Below are 23,763 nucleotides of genomic sequence, written 5' to 3' on the forward strand. Positions count from 1 at the left end.
CCGCGGCTGACAACTGATCAGAGACTGCGCCTCGCACACATCTCCCAACACACACACACACACTCTCTGACTCCTCCATGACTTCGCCGACCTCTGACCTTAGGTGAAGGGGGTCGTTGTCTGATGGTGTGGATTCATTCTCTTTGTGTGAGGTCATTTCCTGCCACGGTGACTGGGAGGAAGCAAAAGGGGGCCGCCTCGGTTGACCTCAAATCGAGGTACAGTGTGGGGGGGTCTGATTCTGATGGGTCCCTCCATATGAGCTGGGTTCTGCTCAAGCTTTCTTCCCGTTAAAAGGGAGTATTTCCTTGCCACCGTCGTCTTCAGGCTTGCTCTGGGGGTTTCAGACCGGATTTTGTAAAGCATCTTGAGACAATTTGTGTTGTTATTGACGCTATATAAATAAAATTTAATTGAATTGAAGGATCATAACGCAAAAAAAGCAACACAGTTTTATTGTAAAAATATGTAGCATGCATAATTAATTGATTCTATTGAGACATTTGGGTGTCTTGGACCAAACCTCGCTTGCTCAACATGTGTTTTATCACTCTATTGCACGTCATGTACTGACACACAGTGACAAATGAGCATAGATAACCGTATACTCTCGGAAAATTCAGCTTGATTTTGTCAATACTAATCAAGTCGTCGCCCCGTCCTTTTGGGGGGAAGATGACATTATGGTAGCGTCATCGGCAGAAGTTTAACTGCCACTCAGAGATTCCCGCTGCACTTTTTCTCCTGCGCAGACCAACACAGGCATCCCCGCTGCTCCACTGCTGCCATAAACCATGGCGCTGAGCGACAATTTCTACAAACAGAACAGAACCCAAATCCTCTTTGTTTGCAGTACATGTCAGAATGGGAGTCTGTGTATATAGTTCTAAGGGAGAGGCCAGAAATGAGGAATTTGCTCTGAGCAGCATTTGTAAACAAGACAAACATAATCAGCATCTCAGGAGCCACATCTGGCTCTGGTCGAGCTGGGCCTGGGCTCTGATTGAGAGACCCAGCAGGCTGTATTGTTTTGTTGCATGCCGCAGGAGGGGAAACTAAATGGATGGTATGTGAAACACTGGCGTTCTGTGAAACAAATGCCTTAATACAGAAAGAGGTGGGGAGAAATGGACTAATTGGAGCTCGTTGTGGCATTGCATCCCGTTGGTTTATTTATTCAATCTGTTTGAAGAAAATGGTGAATGTAACAGTCGCTGATTGACGCAGACAATGGAGATTTTTTATTAAGACCGGTTATGTAAGGGTGTAAAAGACTATTTTTTAAATAGATTGTCAAAAACAGCAGCTCAAACATTTAAGCTAATTTTCATTGTACGTACAAAAAAAAACAAAAATGAGAAAAACTTCGATTTTATCCCAGAAGCTGTAAGAATTATGAACAACAGAGGTAAAAAGGTATGAACACCTTTGCACTTTTAGTACTTTTTTTCTTAAATGAATGTCCGGGGTGTTGAAACTGCTGTTAAACCTTGAGTTTTTCTAATTTGAATGTTTCTTTTTTCATCTTTGCTAAATAATACATTGCATTTTAAGTTTCCATTGACTTATTGTTTATGCTTGACAACTCAGTGTCTGTCGTCATCTCACAAACTGCACTGCATTAAAGCAGCACTGGCAGTATGACAACATCATCTGGCTAAAACTGGGAGCATGTACGCTTGTATGCTTTTGTTAACAAATGCATGCTTGTAACTGTCCCACAATAAAAACCCAGAGGATATCAGAGAGGGTTCCTTGTATTTAGCAGCCACTGCGAAGTCCCCGTGTATATACGGAGCACATATATATAGCTCTCCAGAGCTGTGTGTGTAAAAACCATTGTGCTGCGAGAAGAGAGCCCCAAACATGCCCTAGGGGAACCTCCTCTTCTTCTTTTTATAGGGAGGGCCTTAATTCATAGAGACAAACCAAGCCGCCATTATATTTAACAGAGTGTCATAAACATTCCTGTATGCTGGATGTAAATGGTGAATGCGTCTGGTCAGCTGGGTAAACACAGTGGTAGGACCGCGCGGCACACACAGGTCTCACGTGCAGGCGCGCAGACGAATCGTATAGAAAGGTAGGAATGCACCTTGGGCTGCAAACTGGCCTTGTAAAACAACACCAGGACCTCCTCTATGTTATGAGATATTCTAGGTCATCCTGTATCTTGTGCATTTTTTTTCACGACCGCTAAACTTGAGTCCGAGACCATTTCAAAACACAAAAATCACAGGACGCTTTAACAAATATTCAGTATTTGTTTGACAAAACCTCAAGAATAACTCAGCTGTCCATTACAATTTTATACAGAGGGCATCCTTTACTCATCTTTCAGATTATTTGTCTTCTCTGGCTAAAATGTGCAGATTGTTGTCTTCAAAAAAGGTGTAGAACCTGAAGAAGCTGGCTCTCCTGTGTAGAGCCTTGCATCTGCACTGAACCACACTGCTCCGCTTTTTGTCTGCGCTTTTGTTCATTGGGGTGATCAAGTTAGCTCTCAGTGTGTTGCTGCACAGGGAAGCAGTGTCGAAAAATCCTCCTCGAAATCCTCCCTAGTTTGTTGTTAGATTGTTGTTCTGTCTCTCCCTTTGCTCTCCTCCAAGCTGACGATGGACCCAACCTGTAGTGTGGCGCTAACATATGACTGATGGAGCCCAATCAGAGTCTTTCTTTGAAGAAGCCTAGATGGGTCCCTGCACAGCAGCGCTCACATGAAATCTGTTCCTGCTCATCACCAGACCACCTCGATCCAAGTCTTTACAAGACTAAAACACAACCCACATTCAACCCGAGAGACAAAACATCTCTCTTGAAGTGGTTTCAGGGTTTGAGGCCTCTGCCGGTGTTGATTTGATTGAGCACAAGTATGCGTGCGTGCGTTTGATGTTTGTGTGATCTTCTCGGATTTATGAGCTAGTACATGTACTGTATGTGTGAGTGTGCTATGTTCATGCATCTGTGTGAATTGCCTCAGTGTCTTTCTGATACACTCAGTCATTATCTTAGGTCACTGAACACTGTAGCACTGAATGTTCAAGCGACAACGAGAGCGTTTTCTCACCACGTGTGGCCCAGTCTCCCTAAAAAATGTCCAACACGCATCTATGAATTCATTTAGGGATTGTCTTATTAGCTATTTCTTTAATGCCGCTTTTAACCCTTCATAGGGCACTCATTGAAATACTAACACTAATTCTAAATTTCAACCCTAGACTTTTTAACTTTTGTGACTTTTTTCAAAATTCTTCATTTTTATGTAGAAAACCAAGGTTGATGAAGATCAAGGCAACTTTCTCAGGTCAGGTATGGTCTGCAAGAAATGAATGTTGCCTTGATCTTCTCTGATTGGCTGGGTGAAAACCACATGCCTTTTGACCTGAGAGGCACAGGAACGCAATTGAAAATGTGTTCAGACGTTACCAAATATGGTTCCTCGCACTATAAAGGGTTAAGGGTTTTATTGCCCCTTTTTCACTGAACAGTCTATGTACTATATACCTTAAGTGGAGTTTATATAAGTATAAGCCGCCTATTATGTTTTCAACTTTAGTTTTGTAGAAACTCTCAGCAACAAGAAGCTCCTTCAGTTTTTATTTATTTATTCTTATTATTTTTTTGATTTTTTGAATTTCCTTTACTTATTAATTGGGGGCAATTGTGCCTTTGCTTTTAATCCAACCATTCGTTCACATAGTGGTGTGTACACACAGAGCAGTGGGCTGCCACTGGTGTCGTACCTGAGGTTTGGGGGTTAGATTCTTGCTCAAGGCACCTCACCCATGGACACTGAGGGATGCAAAAGTGTGTCCTTACGGCACCAATGCTGCTTTTTCTAACCCCAAATGATGATTCTGTAATGATTCTTTCTTGAGTAATGAAAAATGAATCATAAATATAATGTTGTGTTATGTTGTATATATTATATTTTACTGCATATATTTCATTTGCAACAATTGTACAACAGATAACTTTATGTGGGACCTATGAATTAAAACTCAAACCAAAACAATCACAAACTTCTGCATTTTGAAAGTCCCATGACTCTATGTGTCAGAGAGAAAAAGGCTCCATTCTTCCTGTGTGACTGCCTGACGAAAAAAAAAAAAAAACACTGACTGGTGGGCTCGCTGATATATTTGCAAATAACACAGTAATCTCCGCATGGCGGGCCAAACATGCCAGTGTTTGCTTGCTCGCTCCACATAAAAGAACAGTTCACTCATTCGTGCTGGTACGCAGGCGAAGGCAAACATTCCCTTTATTGTGCAGACTCCTCTCGTTCTCCTTCTTTTATTTTTTCCCCCCTTCTTCTCTGAGCCCAGGAAGGACGCAGTCACCCCGGAACTAGCCTGGAGGTCTTCAGACCACACACAGAGCAGAGATGACTCTCTCTCCTTCCCTCCTTCCTTTACTCCCTTCCTACCTCCTAGCTCATTTCCCACCATTTTATATGGTCGCTCATTCGGCTTTGCTCCGTCTCCTTCATAGGTCTCTCACTCACTTCCCACACTTCACCTCCTCTCAGTCCGGCCCGGTTGAAGCAGAGTAGAGTTTGTGTGCCCGCTATTGCCTCTATTTCAGTTCCAGCATTGTGCTCTGTCCGTCTGTTTGTTTGAAAATGCTGATGTGAACCATAGAGAGGATGGTCACTTGGTATGATATTTGTGCCTGCGGGACCACCCAGCCAGCCGGGCCAAGACACGGAGAGTTTAGGCTTTATTTTTCAACGCCTCCACTGTTCCCAGGGCCTCAGAGCTGAATGAGATTAATCCCTCTCTGTCACCAAGTATGTGCGATTATGACAAAGTCGGGATGGTAGTCATATTTTGGAACATCCAGGTGAAGGACAGGATGTGCAAACAGAAATACACATTGAGAGATGTTGAATTAAAAACCGTGAGTCATGTGAAAAAGTGTTTGTTAAAGATGGTCCTTCTAAAGGCAGAGGATGAAGCAAGGAGCTCCTTTAGAATCCGTGACATTTGGAGACATATGCCCGCTGAATGAAAGTCAACTTAAACATGTCAACACGTCAAAGAGGGAAGTAAATCTACCATGAACAGCTCACAGCTAGAATGGTCAAATTACTGACATAAACGGTTGAAAACGGTTCAACAGTAATCATCTTGAAACAGGGTAGCTTAAGAATTGTTTAAACTGTTTGTGGGACTGTGTTGGACAATAAAAGCAGGAAACCACTGGAGCAACACAGGAAACTTTCACAAAGCCATGATGGAAAACCAGATTCACACTGGCAGAGTGAGTTACCTGTTCCTGCGTATTGAAGTGGTTATATATTGTGTTTGTATGTAACTGGGAAGAGTTCACCGAGGCTGATGGGAGGAAGAATAAAGGCATAAATGGCCTTGAACCGGTTGGTCCGACTAGGTAGCTGATACCGTGGATAAGGAGGCCCGAGCGTCATGTTGGGTGGCACCATGTGTGAGTTGGGGATTTACAGTGTCTCCAGACCACACACAGACAAACAGGGAGAGGGAGGGAGGGAGGGATGGATGTAGGAAGGGAGGAGATATGGAGAAGAAGCAAACAAGGGTGAGAGAAAAGGGCAGATGGAAGCAGAGAGATTGGGGAGTTGGGTAAATTGGGTTTTGGATTCAGATTCAAGACAGCTATAATGTATAGTATTTGACTTTATAGAAAAACATTTTTGAAAGGGATTGTGGGCGGAAAATTATATAGAGTAATGACAATGTCATGTTACTTAAGTGTTCAACACATATGGGCCCCAAATTGAAGTGCAATTACACTGTATGCTCCAACAGAACATTGTCTCTAACTTATGTTTGAGCATTAAACTTTATGTAGCCACGTCAGTGTCCTCTGCATGAATCAAATAGCCTAACTTCTTATCAAACTGGCAGCAGAAGACAACAAAGAGACATATGAAAAGTGCAAGAGGTATGAACAAGTGAGTTTATGGTTTACCTGATGGCCCGATACTGGATAAATGGTGCAGAATGTGCCCTGCAAATGTTCAAATCCTGGACTGGACTTTTTCTCTGGGGAAACAAAGTTTTGATTTTCTGTAATTTTAAATTCAGACAAACATCACCTCTCTTCCACCACTGCCTGATTTGAATAGTTCAGTGTCACTGAATCATTTTAAGTCGGTTGCAGTCTCACATTAAGATATAAATCTGTTTCGGACATGCTTCGTTACATCCTGCAAAGCAAAACTGTGTGCATGTGTTTTAATGACTTATAGAGTCTAAAAGTGGCCTGTCTTTACATTTTTGTTAAGAAATATGTAGATTTACTTTGTGAATGAGGACAGAAAACAGACAGAGACATCATTATTTTAAGCTAGTGAGGCTGATGCCACCCTCACAACCACAGAAATGTGACGTATGGGACGTTGTGACGTTGTTTTTCCAGCAAGAAAGTTAAGAAAATGGCCAAAAGTAGCCACATTTCTCTTAACTCTGCTCATGACTGTATTTCACAACAGTCTCCTTTGACAGACTGCACTAAACACTGCATGGCCGCTGACAGATTTAAACAGACAATATACAGCATCAAGAATAGCATGAGGGAAAGAGGAAAAAAATGTCCAAATATGCCAATAAATACAGATTTGTATACCCTCAGAGCTAGATCCTACTGTGTGTGCCTTGTGGGGCCTTTTCACTGTGATTCACTGTAAAGTTTTCCAGCTCTGACTTGTGTATCTGGAGGAGCCGTGAAGGAGAAAGCAATGTGTGCTAAATGGTCCATAAGCATGGCTTGGCCTGGCCTTTCAAGCCCCTCTGGATCCCATATGGTGAATGTGTGTGCGCTGCATGCATGGACGCATGGCCTAGCCTTCAGCAGGACTGCTCCCCACCGAATAACATCCCATAAAACACTGACACAAATGCAAACACATAAGGGCATTACACATACCAGTGGTGAAAAACAAAAACTCCACATATCCTGCTTCAGTATGCGGCACCTATCAGGGTTGTTACTGGCCTTTTCCTGAAGCATTTTACTTGTAAATGCACCTATGCAGAAAATTTTAGGGTCCTAATCCACACAAGCACATAGATATCTCACACACGTATACAACAACCAAAGAAAAACAAGACGACCCATGCAGCAATGTGCTCCTGTCTCCACATGCTCTCCTGTAAGAACTGAACTACTACAGGCACCACGTTGTACTCCCCCAATTGTGATTTGGGGATCGGAGGGGAACATAATTGCATGCTTAAACGCCTGAGAAATGGACATCCAGTTCTGCTGAGCTGGTCCTTTTTGTGTGGCCTCATTGTTGAGACGTGCAGTCATGCAGTTCTTTGAGTCCCAGTCGGCGTTCATGTTGGGTTAGGGGTGGTGCAGAAAAGTGGAAGAGGGGGAAGTGTTGTCTAGTGGCCAGATATTTAGTTCCAAGATCAAACACTTTGTGCCCGTCCACCATGCCTGGCAATAGGAGTGTGGTTATTGCCAGAATGGAGTAAAAAACAAAAACAAAACAAAACTATGCAGAAATCAGAAGCTCTTTCTGTCGCTTTGTGGTTTAACACTCTTTTCGTCAGCCAACTAATCAGCTGTTTTAAAGGGCCTGCGGAGCCTTTGATAGGAAGACACAGACTACGCAAACACGAGCCTGCGCGCACCGAGTGCCCACATACACACACGCACAGACGCCACAGTCAGTTATACTTTTCGGTTGATGCGCTCGCCGCGGCCAGAGTGGACAAACAAAAGACTCCTGTATGGGCTTCCAGTGTAATGAGAGGCGGTTTGATCGTAAATACGTCGCTCTGCAGACTTTTTTTCCATCTCACTGCAGGACAAAAGAGACAAAGCCATCAAATTCGGGTCATCAGATGCTTCCGCGTTGTAAATCAAGCGGCTGAGCAGAATCAGTTGTGTCATCGGTGCTGTCTGTGGCCCCAAAGTGGTCAACGGGGAGGGACGAGGGAAGAATTCCCTAGTCACAGGTGAAAGTTGTACTGCAGAGATGAGAATGACAAGGGTTTAGTAAATCCTCCTTCTACCATTCCTGCGCTTGCGGCTAAGCCTCATCATAAATCATAAGCACCTGGAGGAGAAAATATGGAGAGCAAGGGGTTTGGGGATGAGAAAAACCTAATAATGTGTAAAGCTGCTAGGAAGAGGTTTAAGGTTTCTTTATAAAAAGGAACTGACACTATTTACACTGACTAGCCCTTAACTATACAACGATAAATAAGACAATGACAAGATGACAGCTGCATTTGAAATACTGCAGCTGTTGCAGCATACGTCAAACGCACCCTAAGACGCTGTGGCGTAGGAAAAACAACTTGTGAATGAACCATGTGGGTGTCAGTCTTACTTGCACTGTGCCTGGGATTTGGCCTATTGTCCAATTTCAAAAGACGTCACCATGGTAACAGGCCAGGTATTACTGACTCAACTTATTTCAAGAAGGAGGAGAATGAATCAATATTTTTCAAGCGTAAGAAACGGGATCTTAGGTTAACATTCCAGTTCTAAAGATTTGCATATACTTTTTTTTGTAGCTCTCTATTACACAAAACTGTTTTCACTATAATTATGTCCCAGCTACTGTGTCAAGAGCCGAGGAGAGGTAAACGTAGCCAAAACATCTCAACTGATATCTTCTAGCTCATTTGATTAAAAACTATGCGTGACATGTTGATTTTTGACATGTTTAGTCACGTTAATACAACTGTTTTCGGTTTCTTTGGGCCAGTACGCGCCATGAATGAATCGAGGTCCCAAATTAAGCGAGTGAACGGGGCGGGGGAGAGAAGGCAAATGAGAAAGAAAAACAGGAAAAAAAAATATGAATTATCAACCTCATTTTCCGTCTGTGCAATCAATGCTTAGGAAGCTGAAACTGTCATTTTTGGCATGGCGGTAATTACTTTTGGCTCACGGCGGACCCTCTGACTCACCAGAGAGAGCGGGAGAAAGAGAGAGAGGTGGTGGAACGTAGGAGTGTTTCCGAAAGCCTTTGAGCGTAGGACAAGACTCCCATTCAGGTTTTCGCTGATTATGACCAACAACAGAAGTTTAGGAAACGTCTGGTCCAACACTGTGTTTTATTCAAATCAAACCTCAATTCAGCCAAATTAATCTGATTGAGATGAAAGTTATGGCTGAAGGAAACACCTCGTCCAGAGAAAAACATTTTCTTAAGTCAGTCCAGGTGGGTTTCAGGAAAGCCGGTGGGGGAATTTCATGGCGGGTGCAAGAGAATGCACCCTCCTGACCTGATTAGAATAAATTATAAAAATGTTCCTTTTCATTACAAAATAAACGTCGGTTAAGCGGGCACCTCACAAAACTCCAAAAAGCTCCCACGGCTGAGTTATTTACACAACCATTTACATGGAGGAAGTGATGCACTTTATGTATTGTATATTGAATAAAACTTTATCTTTTTTTGTTCCTCACAACCCTCAGAAGAAAACACTACCGTTTCTCAGCTACATCCATTAAAACTACGAGTAAAACCCAATGAATACACTGGACTTCTACTGGCACATTATGCATCAACCATAATCTAACTATATCAGATGTAGTGTTACAACCTTTACACAGGTACAGTGTACTTCTTCAGCTAAATGGAGGCACCTTTTATTTTTGGATTTAAAGGTTACTTACACATTTTTTGTGTTGCTGAAAATTAAAAACTTAAAAACTTAAAACTGATGAACAATTTCAATAAAGGAGCATAGTAATTCTTGAGTTTGAAAACCAACATTTCTTTTCTGGAATTAAAACCAAAGGCCCAAAGCAAAAAAAAGAAATCAACAACAATTAGTCATCTGTGAAAATGACTATCACTGACAGCCTCTTATCTGCACCCAAGGCTCTGTTTATCCTAGCTAGATCTGCTAATGTATTACTGCGCATGGGGCCAGAGAAGGCCCTTGCGGTTCAGCGAGAGAACAAGTGTGTGTGAGATCTAGCGCAGTATGTAAACCGTTTGACATCAGTGTTTGGGCTTTCTTTATGAGAACATCTGTGGCAGCTGCCCTATAAATTCCCAGTGTTGAGAAAGCAGGAACACAAAGTTCCATTTTTGTATGGCAGTGTACCATGGCGAGAAGCGGACCTAGCCGAGCCGCATCTGGAGCACCGCGGCCAGCGTTTAGGGAAAGTCAGTTCGGGGATGGAGAGCTGAGACAGTGTTGCTGTGTGTTTATGAGACTGCTCTGCATAGCAACAGACAACTTTAAAGTGACCTCGCTGATTGCCATCATATCAACCCCAGAAGACAAATAAACGTGTTTCACTCTGTTTTACGTTTCTTCTACAGAACAATTAATATCAGATATGTGTGTTATATTCCTGTTAAAGCTGAGAAGCACTGGCTGATGTGATGATATCGCCGCTTCCTCTGCAAGAATGTCTTCAGAACCTGCTCTCTACAACAGCCTCAGACACAAAACTTTCAGAATTTTCCTCTAGATTTCTGGATATATAAAACCATCTCATGGTTGTGTGCATAATGATAAAATTATCTTATAGATGTTTTATGACTCTCAGAAAACTCAAGTTACATGCTAAAGTAGACTAGGAAGTCATGCACACATCCCTTAACATATTATTCATTCACTTAAAGGACAAAAGACCTTCTGCACAGAGTGAACAGAGGGCTATAAAATAATTTTAATACAAAATACACTTCAGATGTTTTAGATTCCAACAGCTTGTTGTCTGATCTGTCCCAAATTCCTTCCGCAGTATGAGGCAATGACCTAAAACATACAGACAAAGACATGAAAGAATATCTTCAGCAACAATACAAACAGTCCTCATCATCAGTGTCTGAATATGAGTCAGTTTGGGACAGAGAAATAAAAGCAACGACCCAATTAATTGGTCGTATTTAATGGGGACTTGCCTATACTGAATTGGGCTAGATCAGTTGCCAAGCCGCTGGAATCTAAACATCTAAAATATATTATTTATTATTATTATTATTGTTGTCCTTTTACAAACGTATTTTATATGCTTAATTTAATTTAATTTAATTTAATTTAATTTAATTTAATTTAAAGAAAGCACTGTTTAGATTGTGCGCAGCACTTTCAACACGATGTTCAACGGGACATTTGCAAGACGAAATGAAAATAACGAAATTAATTTTGAAATCATTCACTCTTTCACAATATGCCTAAAGGTGACTTGTGAATTGTCCACAAGACGTTTTAAATTGTTTTTAAAATCGGCGGACATGTGTCGAAAGTGTGGCAGCGGTTGTGAAACTAGGTAAACAGTCATCAGGCTGCAGTGGAGTTGCTGCCATGGTAGCCGCAGTTTGTAGTCTCTGCCCCTTTTCGTCAGTTAAATGGACATAAACAGAGGACAAAGTATGAACGACGTATTCAGGAATCTGCGACGTACATCAATAAGTTCGTTGTTCCGGGTCTCACTGGAGCATTTGTCTTAAATGTTAGCTACTAAGCTAATCAAGCTAGCTAACAAGCTACAGTGAGCATTCCTCCCCAGGAAGAAGAAGAGCAGAGGGGATGCTTGATGTATCCTGATGGCTTCAACTTCTAAAGCTGCAAAAGGTTTGTAAGCCCATTTTTACTTATTTCTACATTTGACAGCTTTCAAAAACGGATGTAGGCAACGTGAAGTTGAAGAAGCTAATATTTTGATTATACACAAATGGTTTTACATCGATTATTTTTTACGTTGCAAAGTATGATATGTCCTCAGTGTCCCTGTCCTGAAAAGATATTTCTTCACTTTTATATTTACTGTTTGTGCATCTTTTTGTTGTATCTTTGTGGTTTCACTAATTGTATTATAACTATTGTTCCAGGACGCTTTAGATTAATATATTTTCAATATAATTCCACAGCAGCATGGCGTGTGGGTGACAGCTGTCTGGCTCCGAACCCTGAAGATGGCACCCTGAGAGAAGCCACTATCCAGAGACTGACCTCCATCTCTCATAGTAATGACACAGCATGGGTAGTCTTCACTGACAATAATAAAGATGCGGGAGATGAAGAAGAACAGGAGGAGGAAGCTGTACCTGTCTCAAAACTCACAAGACCCGGCATGAACCACTTCATGCAGGAGAAACCTGTGTTTCCCAGCGGCGTCGCAGATCCCAGTCACTGCGTCCCCTTGGAGCTCAGTGATGCCGATGAAGACAGAGTCCCTTACACTATCAACAGATACCTGAGGGATTACCAGAGGGAAGGCATCAGGTTCATTTACAACAACTACGTCCGTTCCAGAGGTTGTATCCTGGGTGATGATATGGGCCTGGGGAAAACTGTGCAGGTACAAAGCATATTAGCTGCAGAACTACTAAAAAGTCAGAATTTGTTATTGGGTGCCTTCATTCAGCTCTCTTGCTTTCCTTCTTTCCACTTCCTTGATCTTTGCTTTAGGTTATTGGTTTTCTTGCTGCTGTGTTGCACAAGACAGGCACATGGGAGGATGTCAAGAACAACAGGCCTCAGTTTCTTCAGAGTCAGATGCCATCGAAGCAAAGTCATCCCAGCAAAGTATGTATTGAAATATGCTACTTAAATTATGAGCTCAATTATCGGATGTGTTCAATCCAGTACATGAACAGCACTCGACTCTGTTTTTCCCTCATCGGATCCAGGTGTTTCTCATTGTGGCCCCATTATCAGTGCTTTATAATTGGAAAGATGAACTGGATACGTGGGGTCACTTCCAGTGTGTGGTGGTCCACGGGCTGAGGAAAGAAGAGGAGCTGGCTCGCATCAAAAAGGGACGGATTGAGATTGCTCTGACCACCTATGAGACTCTTCGCCTCTGTCTGGATCAGTTTAACAAGTACGAACCATCCAGAGAAAAAAAAATCCCGGCACATTTTCTTAAGACATTTTATTTGTTTATTAAATGTGCAATAGATTTATTTTTTTGTAATTTTTTGGGATTCCTGTGTACTAAAATATATTTTTGCCCTCCCTGCAGCATAGACTGGTCTGCTGTAGTTGTGGATGAGGCCCACAAGATAAAAAATCCAAACTCTCAGATCACTCAGGCCATGAAGGAGCTGAGATGTAAGGTCAGAGAGCCAGTGTGTAATTTATAACTAGTCTGTGTAGATTAACTGCTTTGCATTTTGGACACACTTGATTATATCTCTGTGGTTATATCTCCCTCAGATTAGAATTGGTCTCACTGGCACCATCTTACAGAACAACCTCGAGGAGCTGTGGTGTGTTATGGATTGGTAGGTTAACAGACCTGGCAGATTTATAAGCACATTTTTTGTCACTTCAGTCCCTTTAGTGGAATTTATAGGAATGCATATTTTCAAAAATACTTTTTAAATTCTGTTTAGGGCCATACCTGGTTGTCTTGGCCGCTTGGGGCATTTCAAGAACAAGTTTTCAGATCCCATTGAGCAAGGGCAGCGGCACAGTGCGACCAAACGTGCCCTAGCTACAGGGAGGAAGACCGTCAGAGCCCTTGTGAGGAAGATTTCTCACTGTTTCCTCAGAAGGACTAAAGCTCTCATCAGAGAACAACTGCCTAAGAAGGATGACAGGGTAAGGCTGGATACGTCAGACTACAGCATTTTAATGGCTCTCTTCTCTCAAAACTCGCAATTAAACATCTTCATATTGAGATAAATGTACCTGATGTCTCAAAACATCCCTCTGAAAGAAATTCTGTGTTGTTTCGTCCAAGGTGGTGTATTGCTCTCTGACAGACTTTCAGCAGACGGTGTATCAGACAGTGCTGGACACTGAAGATGTGACGTTACTGCTGAGGTCTTCAGAGAAATGTGATTGTCAAAGTGGACGCACCCGCAGAAGATGCTGCTATAAAGTTTGTTCTTCCCTTTAACTTTTGTGTGCTGTATTGAGTCAAACTTGATTGTATTTCAAGTTGTCTAACTTTGCACTGTTTTCCCATTTTACTGAAGACTGACTATGAGATGCTGTTTTTCTTCTGCTTCAGACAAACTCTGAGGGTGTTCCAGTGAAGCACCTGTACTTTAGCTACCTGGCCATATTGAGGAAGGTCGCCAACCATGCAGCACTGCTTCAGTCCACTGCAGGCATCAGCAAAAAGCAGGTAAAATCATGTAATGATGCGTATTACAGCTTTCTCCTCTACACATTTTTTTTTTTTTTAAACGACTCATTTGTCTGTCCTAGGAAAAGTATGTCAGTGCCATTTGTGCAAACGTGTTCCAGAAGTTTCCAGACTTTGTGCAGAGATGCAAAAATGAAGCCTTTGAAGCTCTGTCGGACCCGATGTACAGTGGAAAAATGAAGGTACAGTAGAGAAGAAAGGGCTCTGTCATGTGCTCTCTACAGGCTGTTTCAGTGGACGTTAACGTGTGAATCTCTTCTTTTAGGTTTTGCAGAAGCTGCTCACGCATTATCGGCAAAAGAAAAATAAAGTACTTATTTTTTCTCTTTCGACAAAAGTGAGTTCTCTGTTTTTTTGTATTGCATGTCAATAACTTTGCACATGATTGCAGACATACTTTAGCAGGATGAGAAGTTTTCCAGTAAGAAAATGATTTAATGCTGAGAGTCTAATGGGAAGATAAAATTGAACACAGATTTTTGTCTATGTCTATCTATGTCTATTACCCCTATAGCCAGGGGTGCACCATCAGGACAGGCAGCCAGCGGATATTCTCATGTATAGATTTGTTTGCCGTGATAATAAGTGTTTTCACACTGTTGTTAGCTGTGCTTTAATTCCTTTATAACTGTCTAATGTCTGTCAAAGCTGTTAGATGTGCTGGAGAGCTACTGCATGGCAGAGGGGCTGGACTTCAGCAGGTTGGACGGATCCACCAAATCCAAAGAGAGACTCCAGATTGTCAAAGACTTCAACAGCTCCTCTCACGTCAACCTGTGCCTGGTTTCCACCATGTTGGTAGACAGTAATAACAATTAAGAGTATTTTGTTACAGAAAAGAATATCAAATGTTTTGAACTAAGTGTTGTGTTGTATCTTAATAATATACCTTTATGGTCTGAAGATGTGTTTTAAGTACTTAAAATTTATTCACAAACCTGACCCTAGTGACAAGTGTCTCTTCTATTAGGGCGGGTGGTCTTGGGCTTAACTTCGTTGGTGCTAATGTGGTGGTGCTGTTTGATCCCACCTGGAACCCAGCCAATGACCTTCAGGCTATTGACAGGTAACCTTTGACAGGTTTTCCACTCTTGGCTATATATTCTACAACATCATTTAGCTCATTGTTAATTGTCCCACATAGTATTTGAGTTTTGTCTGTTAATGTTTGTTGTTATTGTGTGTGTTTGTTTATCTCCCCAGGGCATATCGTATTGGTCAATGCAGGGATGTGACTGTTCTCAGGCTCATCTCCTTGGGGACTGTGGAGGAGGTTATCTACCTCAGACAAGTTTACAAGCAGGTAGCAGACATTTAAGACCACAGAAATATTTAATCTCAGCAAGGCACTTAGCTGGGTCACTGGAGTTTTCCGTGTATAGTTTTAGCTTTATAGAAACATACAGGGACGATCCTGCCATCTGCCATCTAGATGGCATAGACTGCAGAAATGTGTCTTTTGTTTACCTCAGGAAAGTGTGTTAAGAGATTAGCACTAACAAATAAAAATAGTAATCAATCTTGCGCCATATGAAGCCAAATGTTTGACTGTCTGCAGAATTACACATCTCTCCTTGATTTCACACGCTAGCATCTAACAAATGTGTGACTTAAGATAACTACCCTTCTATGCATTCCCTCCCACGTTCCAGCAATTGCAGTCGTCAGTCGTCGGCAAGGAAAGTGCCCGGCGGTATTTTGAGGCAGTGCAAGGGCGTGGTGTCCATAAGGGGGAACTGTTTGGGATCAAAAACCTCTTCAGGCTGCAGACCCAAGGGACGTGTCTCACCCGCAAGATTCTAGAGGTTAGATAGCCAACGGTCTTTAACTGTGTGACTGATGATGTGTCCTGTTACGCCGAACTGCCTGGGCTCACCTCATCCCACTGGCTCGTACCCACAGTCAATACAAGCTCTCACAAAAACTTAAGTAGTTTTTGTTTAATACAAGAAGTATGCCTAGCACTCACTAGATCCCAAACTGATCAAGTGTAGGATCCACTGGAACAAGTCTGATCCACAGAGACCCCTCCCCTCAACACATAGCACCCAAAGGACCCCACTAACAACATTTTGTTGCCAGTGACTACAGGACACCCTCAGAAGGCCCATGTTTATTCTCTGATGAGTCACAACTGTTTTTGAGGCACAAGGCAGACCTACACAATATTAGTCAGGTGGTCATAATGTTATGCCTGATCGGTGTACAGTAAACAAACTTTTAGTAAAGTTATGTTCTTCTTATGTTCTTGATTTTGACAACCAATCCAATGAAATGGTTCAGTTTTGACGAATGTGTGCTTCTTCCTGTCAGCGAGAAGGACGAGTGGAGGCCGGGGTAATGACAACGAGCACGCACGGAGGCGTAGAGAAGGAGGAGGAGGAGGAGGCGACGACTGGAGTTGGCGTGAGTAGCTCTGCCTTTCTCAAAGACCCAGAACACAGGGCACTCATCTTTCCCATCCCTCACTCCGTCTCCCTTCCCAAGCAGCCTACTCATCCTCCCATTCCCATGTGAAAGAGGGCATACCTCAAACAGGGACCTTCCTTGTGTGTCAGTCAACAAAGCCACACAATCCCATTTATACATGCCACAGCTTCTATTCTGACAGTGTGAAAATTACAAACTTTTTACAGCAACCGTCTAAACACACAGGCCAAGTGCTGTTTTTGAAAAATGAAGTGCAGTATATCCAGAGCACCACTTAAATGCGTTGGCTCCCAGAAAACATTTTACACTCAATTCTTTGTATGTTAGTGACACTGAAGGTTGAGCTCCTCTTTATTTCACTCCGCCTCTGATGTTGTTTGAAACAGCTGGATAAAATTACTCTCTCGTCCTAATGGAACGGGCAGACCACACTGAAGTCTTCTACTCTTCAGCTATTTATTTACACATGATACCCCTTATCGTCCTTTCCCCAGAGCGGTCGGGCCTGCTCTGTCCGTTTCACGATGCTGTTTGTCCACTGAGACCTTTTATATCATTGAAAAAATCCAGAATACACTAGGGTGCTTTAACACACGCTGAAAGAAGCTTGGGGCTTCTTTGCACACACACACACAATAAAGCTCTGCAAAACAGAGCAAACTTTGTGAAATTAGAATCACTGTTGGTGGCTCACGTAACTCTGGGAAATCTTGTGACCCCCTTCTTTTTCTTGATATTACAGCATTATGGAGGGCATGTGTCACGTTGATGTTTATGGTGATTTATTTTGAGAAGACATCTGTTTTGTATTAAATAATTATATGTCCCACGTACTGGTCCTCTAAAAAAGGGAGATGAAAGCAAGGGAACACTGGATGTGAAGAATTTGTTACCGCTTGTTGCAATTTTTAACCAAATCTCCGTTTAAATGTGGATCATTTACATTTTTCATATGAATTGTCTGTTCTCATATAACCCGTACCACTTTTTTTTTGTCGGTTCTTTTCTTGAACTGTTTGTTTCTGCTGTTTTATTTTAAGAAACATGAAGATTCTTCAGCTACAGATGGCCCCGGACCAAATAACGAACCAACGAAAGAGGACAGAGGTGCAACGGAGGTCCCCGCAGGGGTATTGGACTTCAGCAGTGGGAGTGAAGAGGATGAGGAGGAGGAGGAGCAGCGGCGGCTTAAGAGAAACACCAGTGCAGATGATGGCAATGGGACTGGGAGTTCTGCCACTGCTCCTGGTAGAATGAGTCTCCTCCAGCATGGTTTCTCCAGACTTCTTGAAAGAGTCAAAGAGAAACCAGATTTGAGTGAAGAGGACAGTGGTTCGGACGCTGAAGGAAGCCCCTTGGAGGAAGATGGTGATGATCAAACGGGGGAGAAGACCACTGTCATCTCCAATACAGGAAATGGTGCTGGTGGTCTCCCTAAATTGGGAACAAAAACCTGGGACACATTCAGGGATTCAGATGGAAAACATGGAGTAAATGAAAATGGCGCGAGGCGAGATAAGGTTTCTCTATTGAAAGAGAATGATGATGCTATAAGAAGGAGGCAGGGCCTGAAACGGTGCATTACAGTGGATGAGGAGAGCGATGAAAGCTCTTCACCAAACAAAAAGAAAGCTAACAAGCTCAAAATGCGCCACTTGCAGGGTTACTCAGACGAATCTGAGGATTTTGACCTAGAGGCGAAGAAGGATGCTTCACATTCACAAGACAGAAGAGGAGACAGAGGGGGAGGATGGCTTGGCCGGAACAAAAAGGGGCAACGTGCGAGTGCGAGGGACACGCGAAAATCCAAATACACTGAAAATATTGAGACATTCACTTCTTCAGAGGACGAGTGCACAACTGCACAGATCGAAGGAGCCAGAGTTGGGCGAAGAGCAGCAACAGACACAAAAGAGAGGCGCTCATCAAAAGGTGTTTCATTTACCAGTCTCAAAGGTCAGACATCCAAAGAAAATAATGGCACTATCGATGGTGTGCTAGGTAAGATTCAGTACTTATTTTAATATAGTAAAAGCTTTTAATGAAATCAGTTTTAGTGTTGATGTATTTTTGTTTTAAAGGGGGCGTACAGGAGGTGGCGTATACCCATTCTAACCAGCGCGTGGTTGGTGGGAGCAAAGCGGAGGAGCTCATCAGCAAAGCTGCCGTTCGGGACGTTTTTGAACGCAAAATGTACTCTCAGCTCCCGGCCAATCAGGTTCTAGAAACCCAGGAGGTACAGTATATACAGCCAACACTGGTCTGGACCAGTAACTCTTCAAGCATGTGATATTGAAGTTGTAGTTGCCACCACCCTAATCCATCCTTATGCTGATAGATCATTAAAGGATCAGTTCAAACGAATTAATACCATTAATTACCAGTATTTTGAAAGACTCATGCTTGCCAGAACATGAGAGTGGATATGCGCATGTGCTTGTGTAGCTTAACTCCAGCTAAGTGGTTCTTAGTGGGTATCAGCAGATTACCTACATAAAGCAGCGTATTTACATGCACTATCCTGCTTGTACATCTTAGTCACCAGTACTGAGGGGCGGAGAGAGACAGTTAGTAAATAGGCTTAGCAAAATAAAACACTGCTGGGTGGCTTAATTTTTACTTGTTGTCTTATCAAAGAAAGCAGTAATTGCAGTTATAAAGCTGACTTTATCATCCTAAACGGTGTTTGGATTTTTGAGTCTCGGCAAAAATTTGAAAACTAAACCCTCCACTCTGATCTTGACTTTGCCAGAGCCCGTCGGAGAGCCTACCCGACAGCCAGCCCTGCCCTGCCACCCCCATGCCGCGGAAGCCCAGCGCGGATCATCCAGTCACCTTTAACAGCAGGAGTGTACACCGCACGAGACGCACCACCGTCATCATTGGAGAGACTCCCAATTCCGTACGCAGGTAGTGAAAAGATGTCGAGAGGAGGTGAAGTAAAGAGAAAAAGACAGCAGCTGCAGTTATAAACAAAAAAGCAAGAAAGAAGAAGTAGAAGATGACATGTATTTACCATGGAGAAATAGCAGGAGTAAATGAGAGCAGCGTAGAGGTGATAGCAGGAATAGCAATGGGAAAATGACACTAGAAAAGAGAACCTACAGCAAAAGGAAAGAGGTTTAGATGGAAATAAATCAGGAAAGTGAAAAAGTAGATTAAAGCAGAAAGGAATTCCTGGCAGTGTAGGGAAGTAGGCCAAAACCCACCACAGATAGAGCGTGGAGCGCCCCCACCTGGGTCTTTGTAATTGTCTGTGTGTGTGTGTTTTTACTGAGAGACCACCTCTGAGCTTTCCCTTCCACCTATTTCCCAGCATCACGCCAAAGATTACCCAGTTATGATCAGGCCCGGCAGTGCAGGAGTTTTCCCCCTTCGCAACCACAGCCCTACTGGGACTAACCAAAAATGATCGCCTGAAGACTTCCAAACCCACACTGATATATACACACAGGTCCTAACAAGCATTTACACACACACACACACACATACGGACGAATAGAGCTCAAACACACAGCTCTGTCTGCAGCATCACCTCCGCTCCCCCCCCCTACCTTCCCAAACACTCGCGTACAGACACACAGACACCTCTGTGGCTCCAGTCTCTCTCCCCAAGGGGAACACTGTATCTCTGCCCAGAGACTCACCAGGGAGTGAAAATTCACACTAGTTATATTGATATCACCTCAATTAACCTCGCTGTTTAATGGCTTAAACCCACATGCACGTCAGTTTTTACTGCGCTTACTTTTATTTATTGTTTTTCCAGTGAAAGCCACAAATGGCAATAACACCAGTATAATGCTGCTGTACCACCAGTGACTTTGAAGTATTTCTGTCCCCGGGTCTGGTTAGACCAGCATTTTAATGACTGCCTCAGAGCTCAGGAAAAACACCTCATACTGCATTGCTGTCTGGATATGAGCCTGAATATGTGGAGAACTATTCATCTTAGGTTAGGCCTGACAGACCCACAGAATATCTGATTAATAGTATAGGTCTTGCTTTTTAAAGACATATGTGATGATTTAAAGTACCTTACAGTACTCTCACAGCTACCTAATTCTGGCTTTGTTCTTACAGTGTATGTGTAGATATGGTTTTAATTCATAGGATGTCAGCGGGTGATAAGAATTTTCTTAGTTGTCCATTTTTTTTAACTCTTTTTTTTTTGTGTTCTTTTTGTTTAGGCAGCAGCTTGAGGAAATGGCAGAAAGATTCAATTTCCCCACAGCCCATGACTTTGCAACGGAGATTCTGCGCAGAAACTCAACGCAGAGACTAGCCTGGCTGCAGCAGTACTACACTTCACTGAATGACCCTGACCTGGCTGCTACGGTCACAAACAACTTCCCGCAAACTGTTTCAGCACGAACCTCCTCCGATTCAGCTGCTTCCTCTTCACTCGCCACAAAAACAGCTGCCACAAAATGCCACACAAACACCAGAACCTCACAAAAGGAATTTCCAAAAGCTGCAAAAATCCCCGAAAACACCCGGAAGAATCGGCAACGCAGAAAAGAAACTGAGACTCCACAAAACAGCGTTTCTGCGACGGAGAAAAATGCTAGAATCCCACAAAATGATGTTCTAGAACCCGTCAAAAAGAAAAAGGTTTCACAGAAGAATGTTCTAGAACCTATAAGTGATGTTCTAAGCCCTGAGTCAGGGGACCAGGAGGAGACAGACTGCAGTGCCAGAGGACACAAGAGGACAAAGAGGGATAGTGTTTCTAGCTCTGGAGCCTTCGGAGCTGGTGGTGGTCTTGGCGTGGATCAGGCCAGCAGCAGTGGTCTGGGGTCTGGGGAGGCTGCTGCTTTCCTGAACCGCACAGACAGAGATACCCCTTCTTCTTCAGACCTCAGCCATGGCAGGTCCACCATGGTATCCAAACCCGCAGCGCAAGGACTGGAGCGGGAACTCAAATCATCTTCGGCGATGAGTGAAGCTTTGCAAGAGCAGAGAGAAAGCTCAGAGGCTCCTTCTACCTCCAGTAATTGCTCCTTGCTAACGGATCTGATCGGAGATACCTCGATTCTTGATGACTTGCTGAAACCCAAATCAAAGAGTGCACAACGGGGGAGCACACCAAAAACACCCCCTACTGGTGTTTGCATACCTTCTCAGTCCAGAATCGCTTTAGATCCTGATTCAGGCTCACCCACACGGCAAGTCAAGACACCAGAGCAGGCAAGGAAGGGCGGTCGCAAGGACTTCTGGGACATCCTGAATGAAGGCAATGAGGAGAGTATCAACAGATTAACAGACCTGGAGGAAGTACAGAGAGTGTGCATCAACACTAACATTGCAGCTAGAAGTAGGTCTGGACAAAAGGAGACCACAAGTCTATGGAAAACTAATGAGAAGTTCCTGTGGAGGAAATAATACAGACCATATATTTTAACTCTAAAGATACTCTTAAAAAAACCATACAAACTTTCCTACCTCTGGTTTAAAATTCCATATCATCAGTTCCTTTTTTAAGTGTCTTTTTTTTATTTACATGTTTTAAAAAGTACTCCCTGTTCACTGAGTTAAAGGGGGGACCAGAATTTTACTCAAATAAACAGGGTGTTAACCACTCTGGAAATCTGAACCCGTGTATGATTTATGGAAATTCTTTCTCCTAAACATAACCCTTGGTGGAGCACTTATACATGCTTGAAAGAGGGAACAACAACAACAACAATTCATCCCTCCATCCATTATCGCTTGTCCTTCAGTAAGCTGAGCGGGGCCGGACGTTGACGAGAGTGCACCCTGGACAGGTCGCCAGTCCGTCACAGGTCTAACACAGAGAGACAAACAACCGTTCGCACTCACACAAGTTAGAATTACAAATTAACGTCATGTCTTTGGACTGTGGGAAGAAGCCGGAGCCCTCGGAGAAAACCCACGCAGAGAGAGAGAGAGGGAGGATTTGCAAAAACTCTGCATAGAAAGACCCCATCCAGCCAACAGTGCTAACCATTGTACCGCTGTGCTGCCCACAGTTGTAAATATTGTATTTTCATTACAAAGGTACAACTAAGAATAATTCCCGTGGTCCAATAATCAATTGGACTATGAAGGATCCAAAACTGTGAAAAAAATATCCATCACTGCTTCCCAGAACTAAATCCAATCTGCTTGTTTTACTGACCGGCAGATGAAAAGCCAAAATATGGTTGGTTTACTCTAATACAACTCAAGGAAAAATTATATTGAGGAGTTTGACTTGACGCCTTTCGTGTGCATACTGTACACCGATCACCGATCCTGATATTATGTAGGTCTTCCTTATGCCTCAAAAACAGTTGTGACTCTTAAGAGAATGGACATGGGCCTTCTGAGGGTGTCCTGTGGTGTCTGGAAACATAATGTTGGGGGCCTTTGGATCCTGTGGGTTGAGGGGAGGGGCCTCTGTGGATCAGACTTCTTCCACTGCATCCCACAGATACTTGATCAGTTTGGGATCTAGCGAAGTTGGAGGCCAGGTCAACACCTTGTGCAGTTCGCCTCTGTTTCAGGCTGCATCCCGCTGGGGATCAAGGTGTGTCATAGCTATGGGGTGGGGCTGAGGGGTCTGGTCTAGGTGGGTGGTACATGTCTAAGTAACATCCACACGAATGCCAAGAGTTTCCCTGCAGAACATTGTATTGCCAATGTTATTTACTTCTCCTGTCAGTGGTTTTAATGTTATGGCTGATTGATCGGTGTATGTAGTAGAAGTTCAACTGCTCCCGCACCTGATAAGATGTTAAGCGGATGACGGGACAGAGAAAACCAACCCACCGTAGGCATCAGCCGTTACTGTTACAGGATACCACGACTGCCACCCAAGAATTGTTAGCTGGCCCCGCCGAGGTTTCACTTAAAGCTCCTTAGTGGCTCTTAACGTCTCTGTCACTCTGCACCCCTCGCTGCCTCCCACTCCCCAAGAGAGTGTGCATATAATGTTGATGGCGTGGTTCCCCCTGCAGTCCTCTGCGCTGTAATCTGAGCAGTCTGCGGCTCCAAGGCCCCTCAGAGTGGAAGCTGCTGTGCTATTAGTGAAATAACAATAAGCAGTTGAAGACTCAGTGGAGCTGTGAGAGGAGGGGTGTTGCGAGTGGTACTCACACCCTTCAACCTCCCATCCTTTCGTATTTTAGCTTCAAACTCTGTTCATGTCGTGACATAATTATTTGCACCGTTCCCCAATAAAAAAAAATTAAAAAAAATGTCACTGACATATCAAAGTTGTAGCTTTGCTCTCATAAAACAAAGTTGTTGTGTTTT

At 43.2% G+C, this 23,763-nt stretch overlaps 1 protein-coding gene across 1 annotated transcript; it reads left to right on the top strand.

Moving 5' to 3' along the window:
* The first annotated feature begins 11,483 nt into the window (after positions 1-11,483).
* On the top strand, positions 11,484-22,843 carry ercc6l2 (excision repair cross-complementation group 6-like 2). The gene is made up of 20 exons (XM_084551687.1): positions 11,484-11,546; positions 11,843-12,273; positions 12,384-12,500; positions 12,605-12,798; positions 12,940-13,033; positions 13,134-13,201; positions 13,313-13,520; positions 13,663-13,803; positions 13,936-14,052; positions 14,136-14,255; positions 14,339-14,410; positions 14,722-14,867; positions 15,044-15,139; positions 15,277-15,376; positions 15,726-15,878; positions 16,387-16,479; positions 17,544-18,504; positions 18,585-18,739; positions 19,256-19,413; positions 20,694-22,843. The coding sequence occupies exons 1-20, from the start codon at positions 11,519-11,521 to the stop codon at positions 21,886-21,888; spliced, it is 4,647 nt and encodes a 1,548-aa protein (XP_084407813.1). The 5' UTR covers positions 11,484-11,518; the 3' UTR covers positions 21,889-22,843.
* Positions 22,844-23,763: the final 920 nt, after the last annotated feature.

Source organism: Chelon labrosus, assembly GCF_963514085.1.
Source record: "Chelon labrosus genome assembly, chromosome: 9".
NCBI classification, from domain to species: Eukaryota; Metazoa; Chordata; class Actinopteri; order Mugiliformes; family Mugilidae; genus Chelon; species Chelon labrosus.

Excerpts from the sequence above, each read along its gene's own strand:
- ercc6l2 (XM_084551687.1), top strand. The coding sequence starts at position 11,519 with ATGGCTTCAACTTCTAAAGCTGCAAAAG. Across the intron at positions 14,053-14,135 it reads CAGGCATCAGCAAAAAGCAG|GAAAAGTATGTCAGTGCCAT; the intron begins GTAAAATCATGT and ends TGTCTGTCCTAG. Across the intron at positions 18,505-18,584 it reads CACTATCGATGGTGTGCTAG|GGGGCGTACAGGAGGTGGCG; the intron begins GTAAGATTCAGT and ends TTTGTTTTAAAG.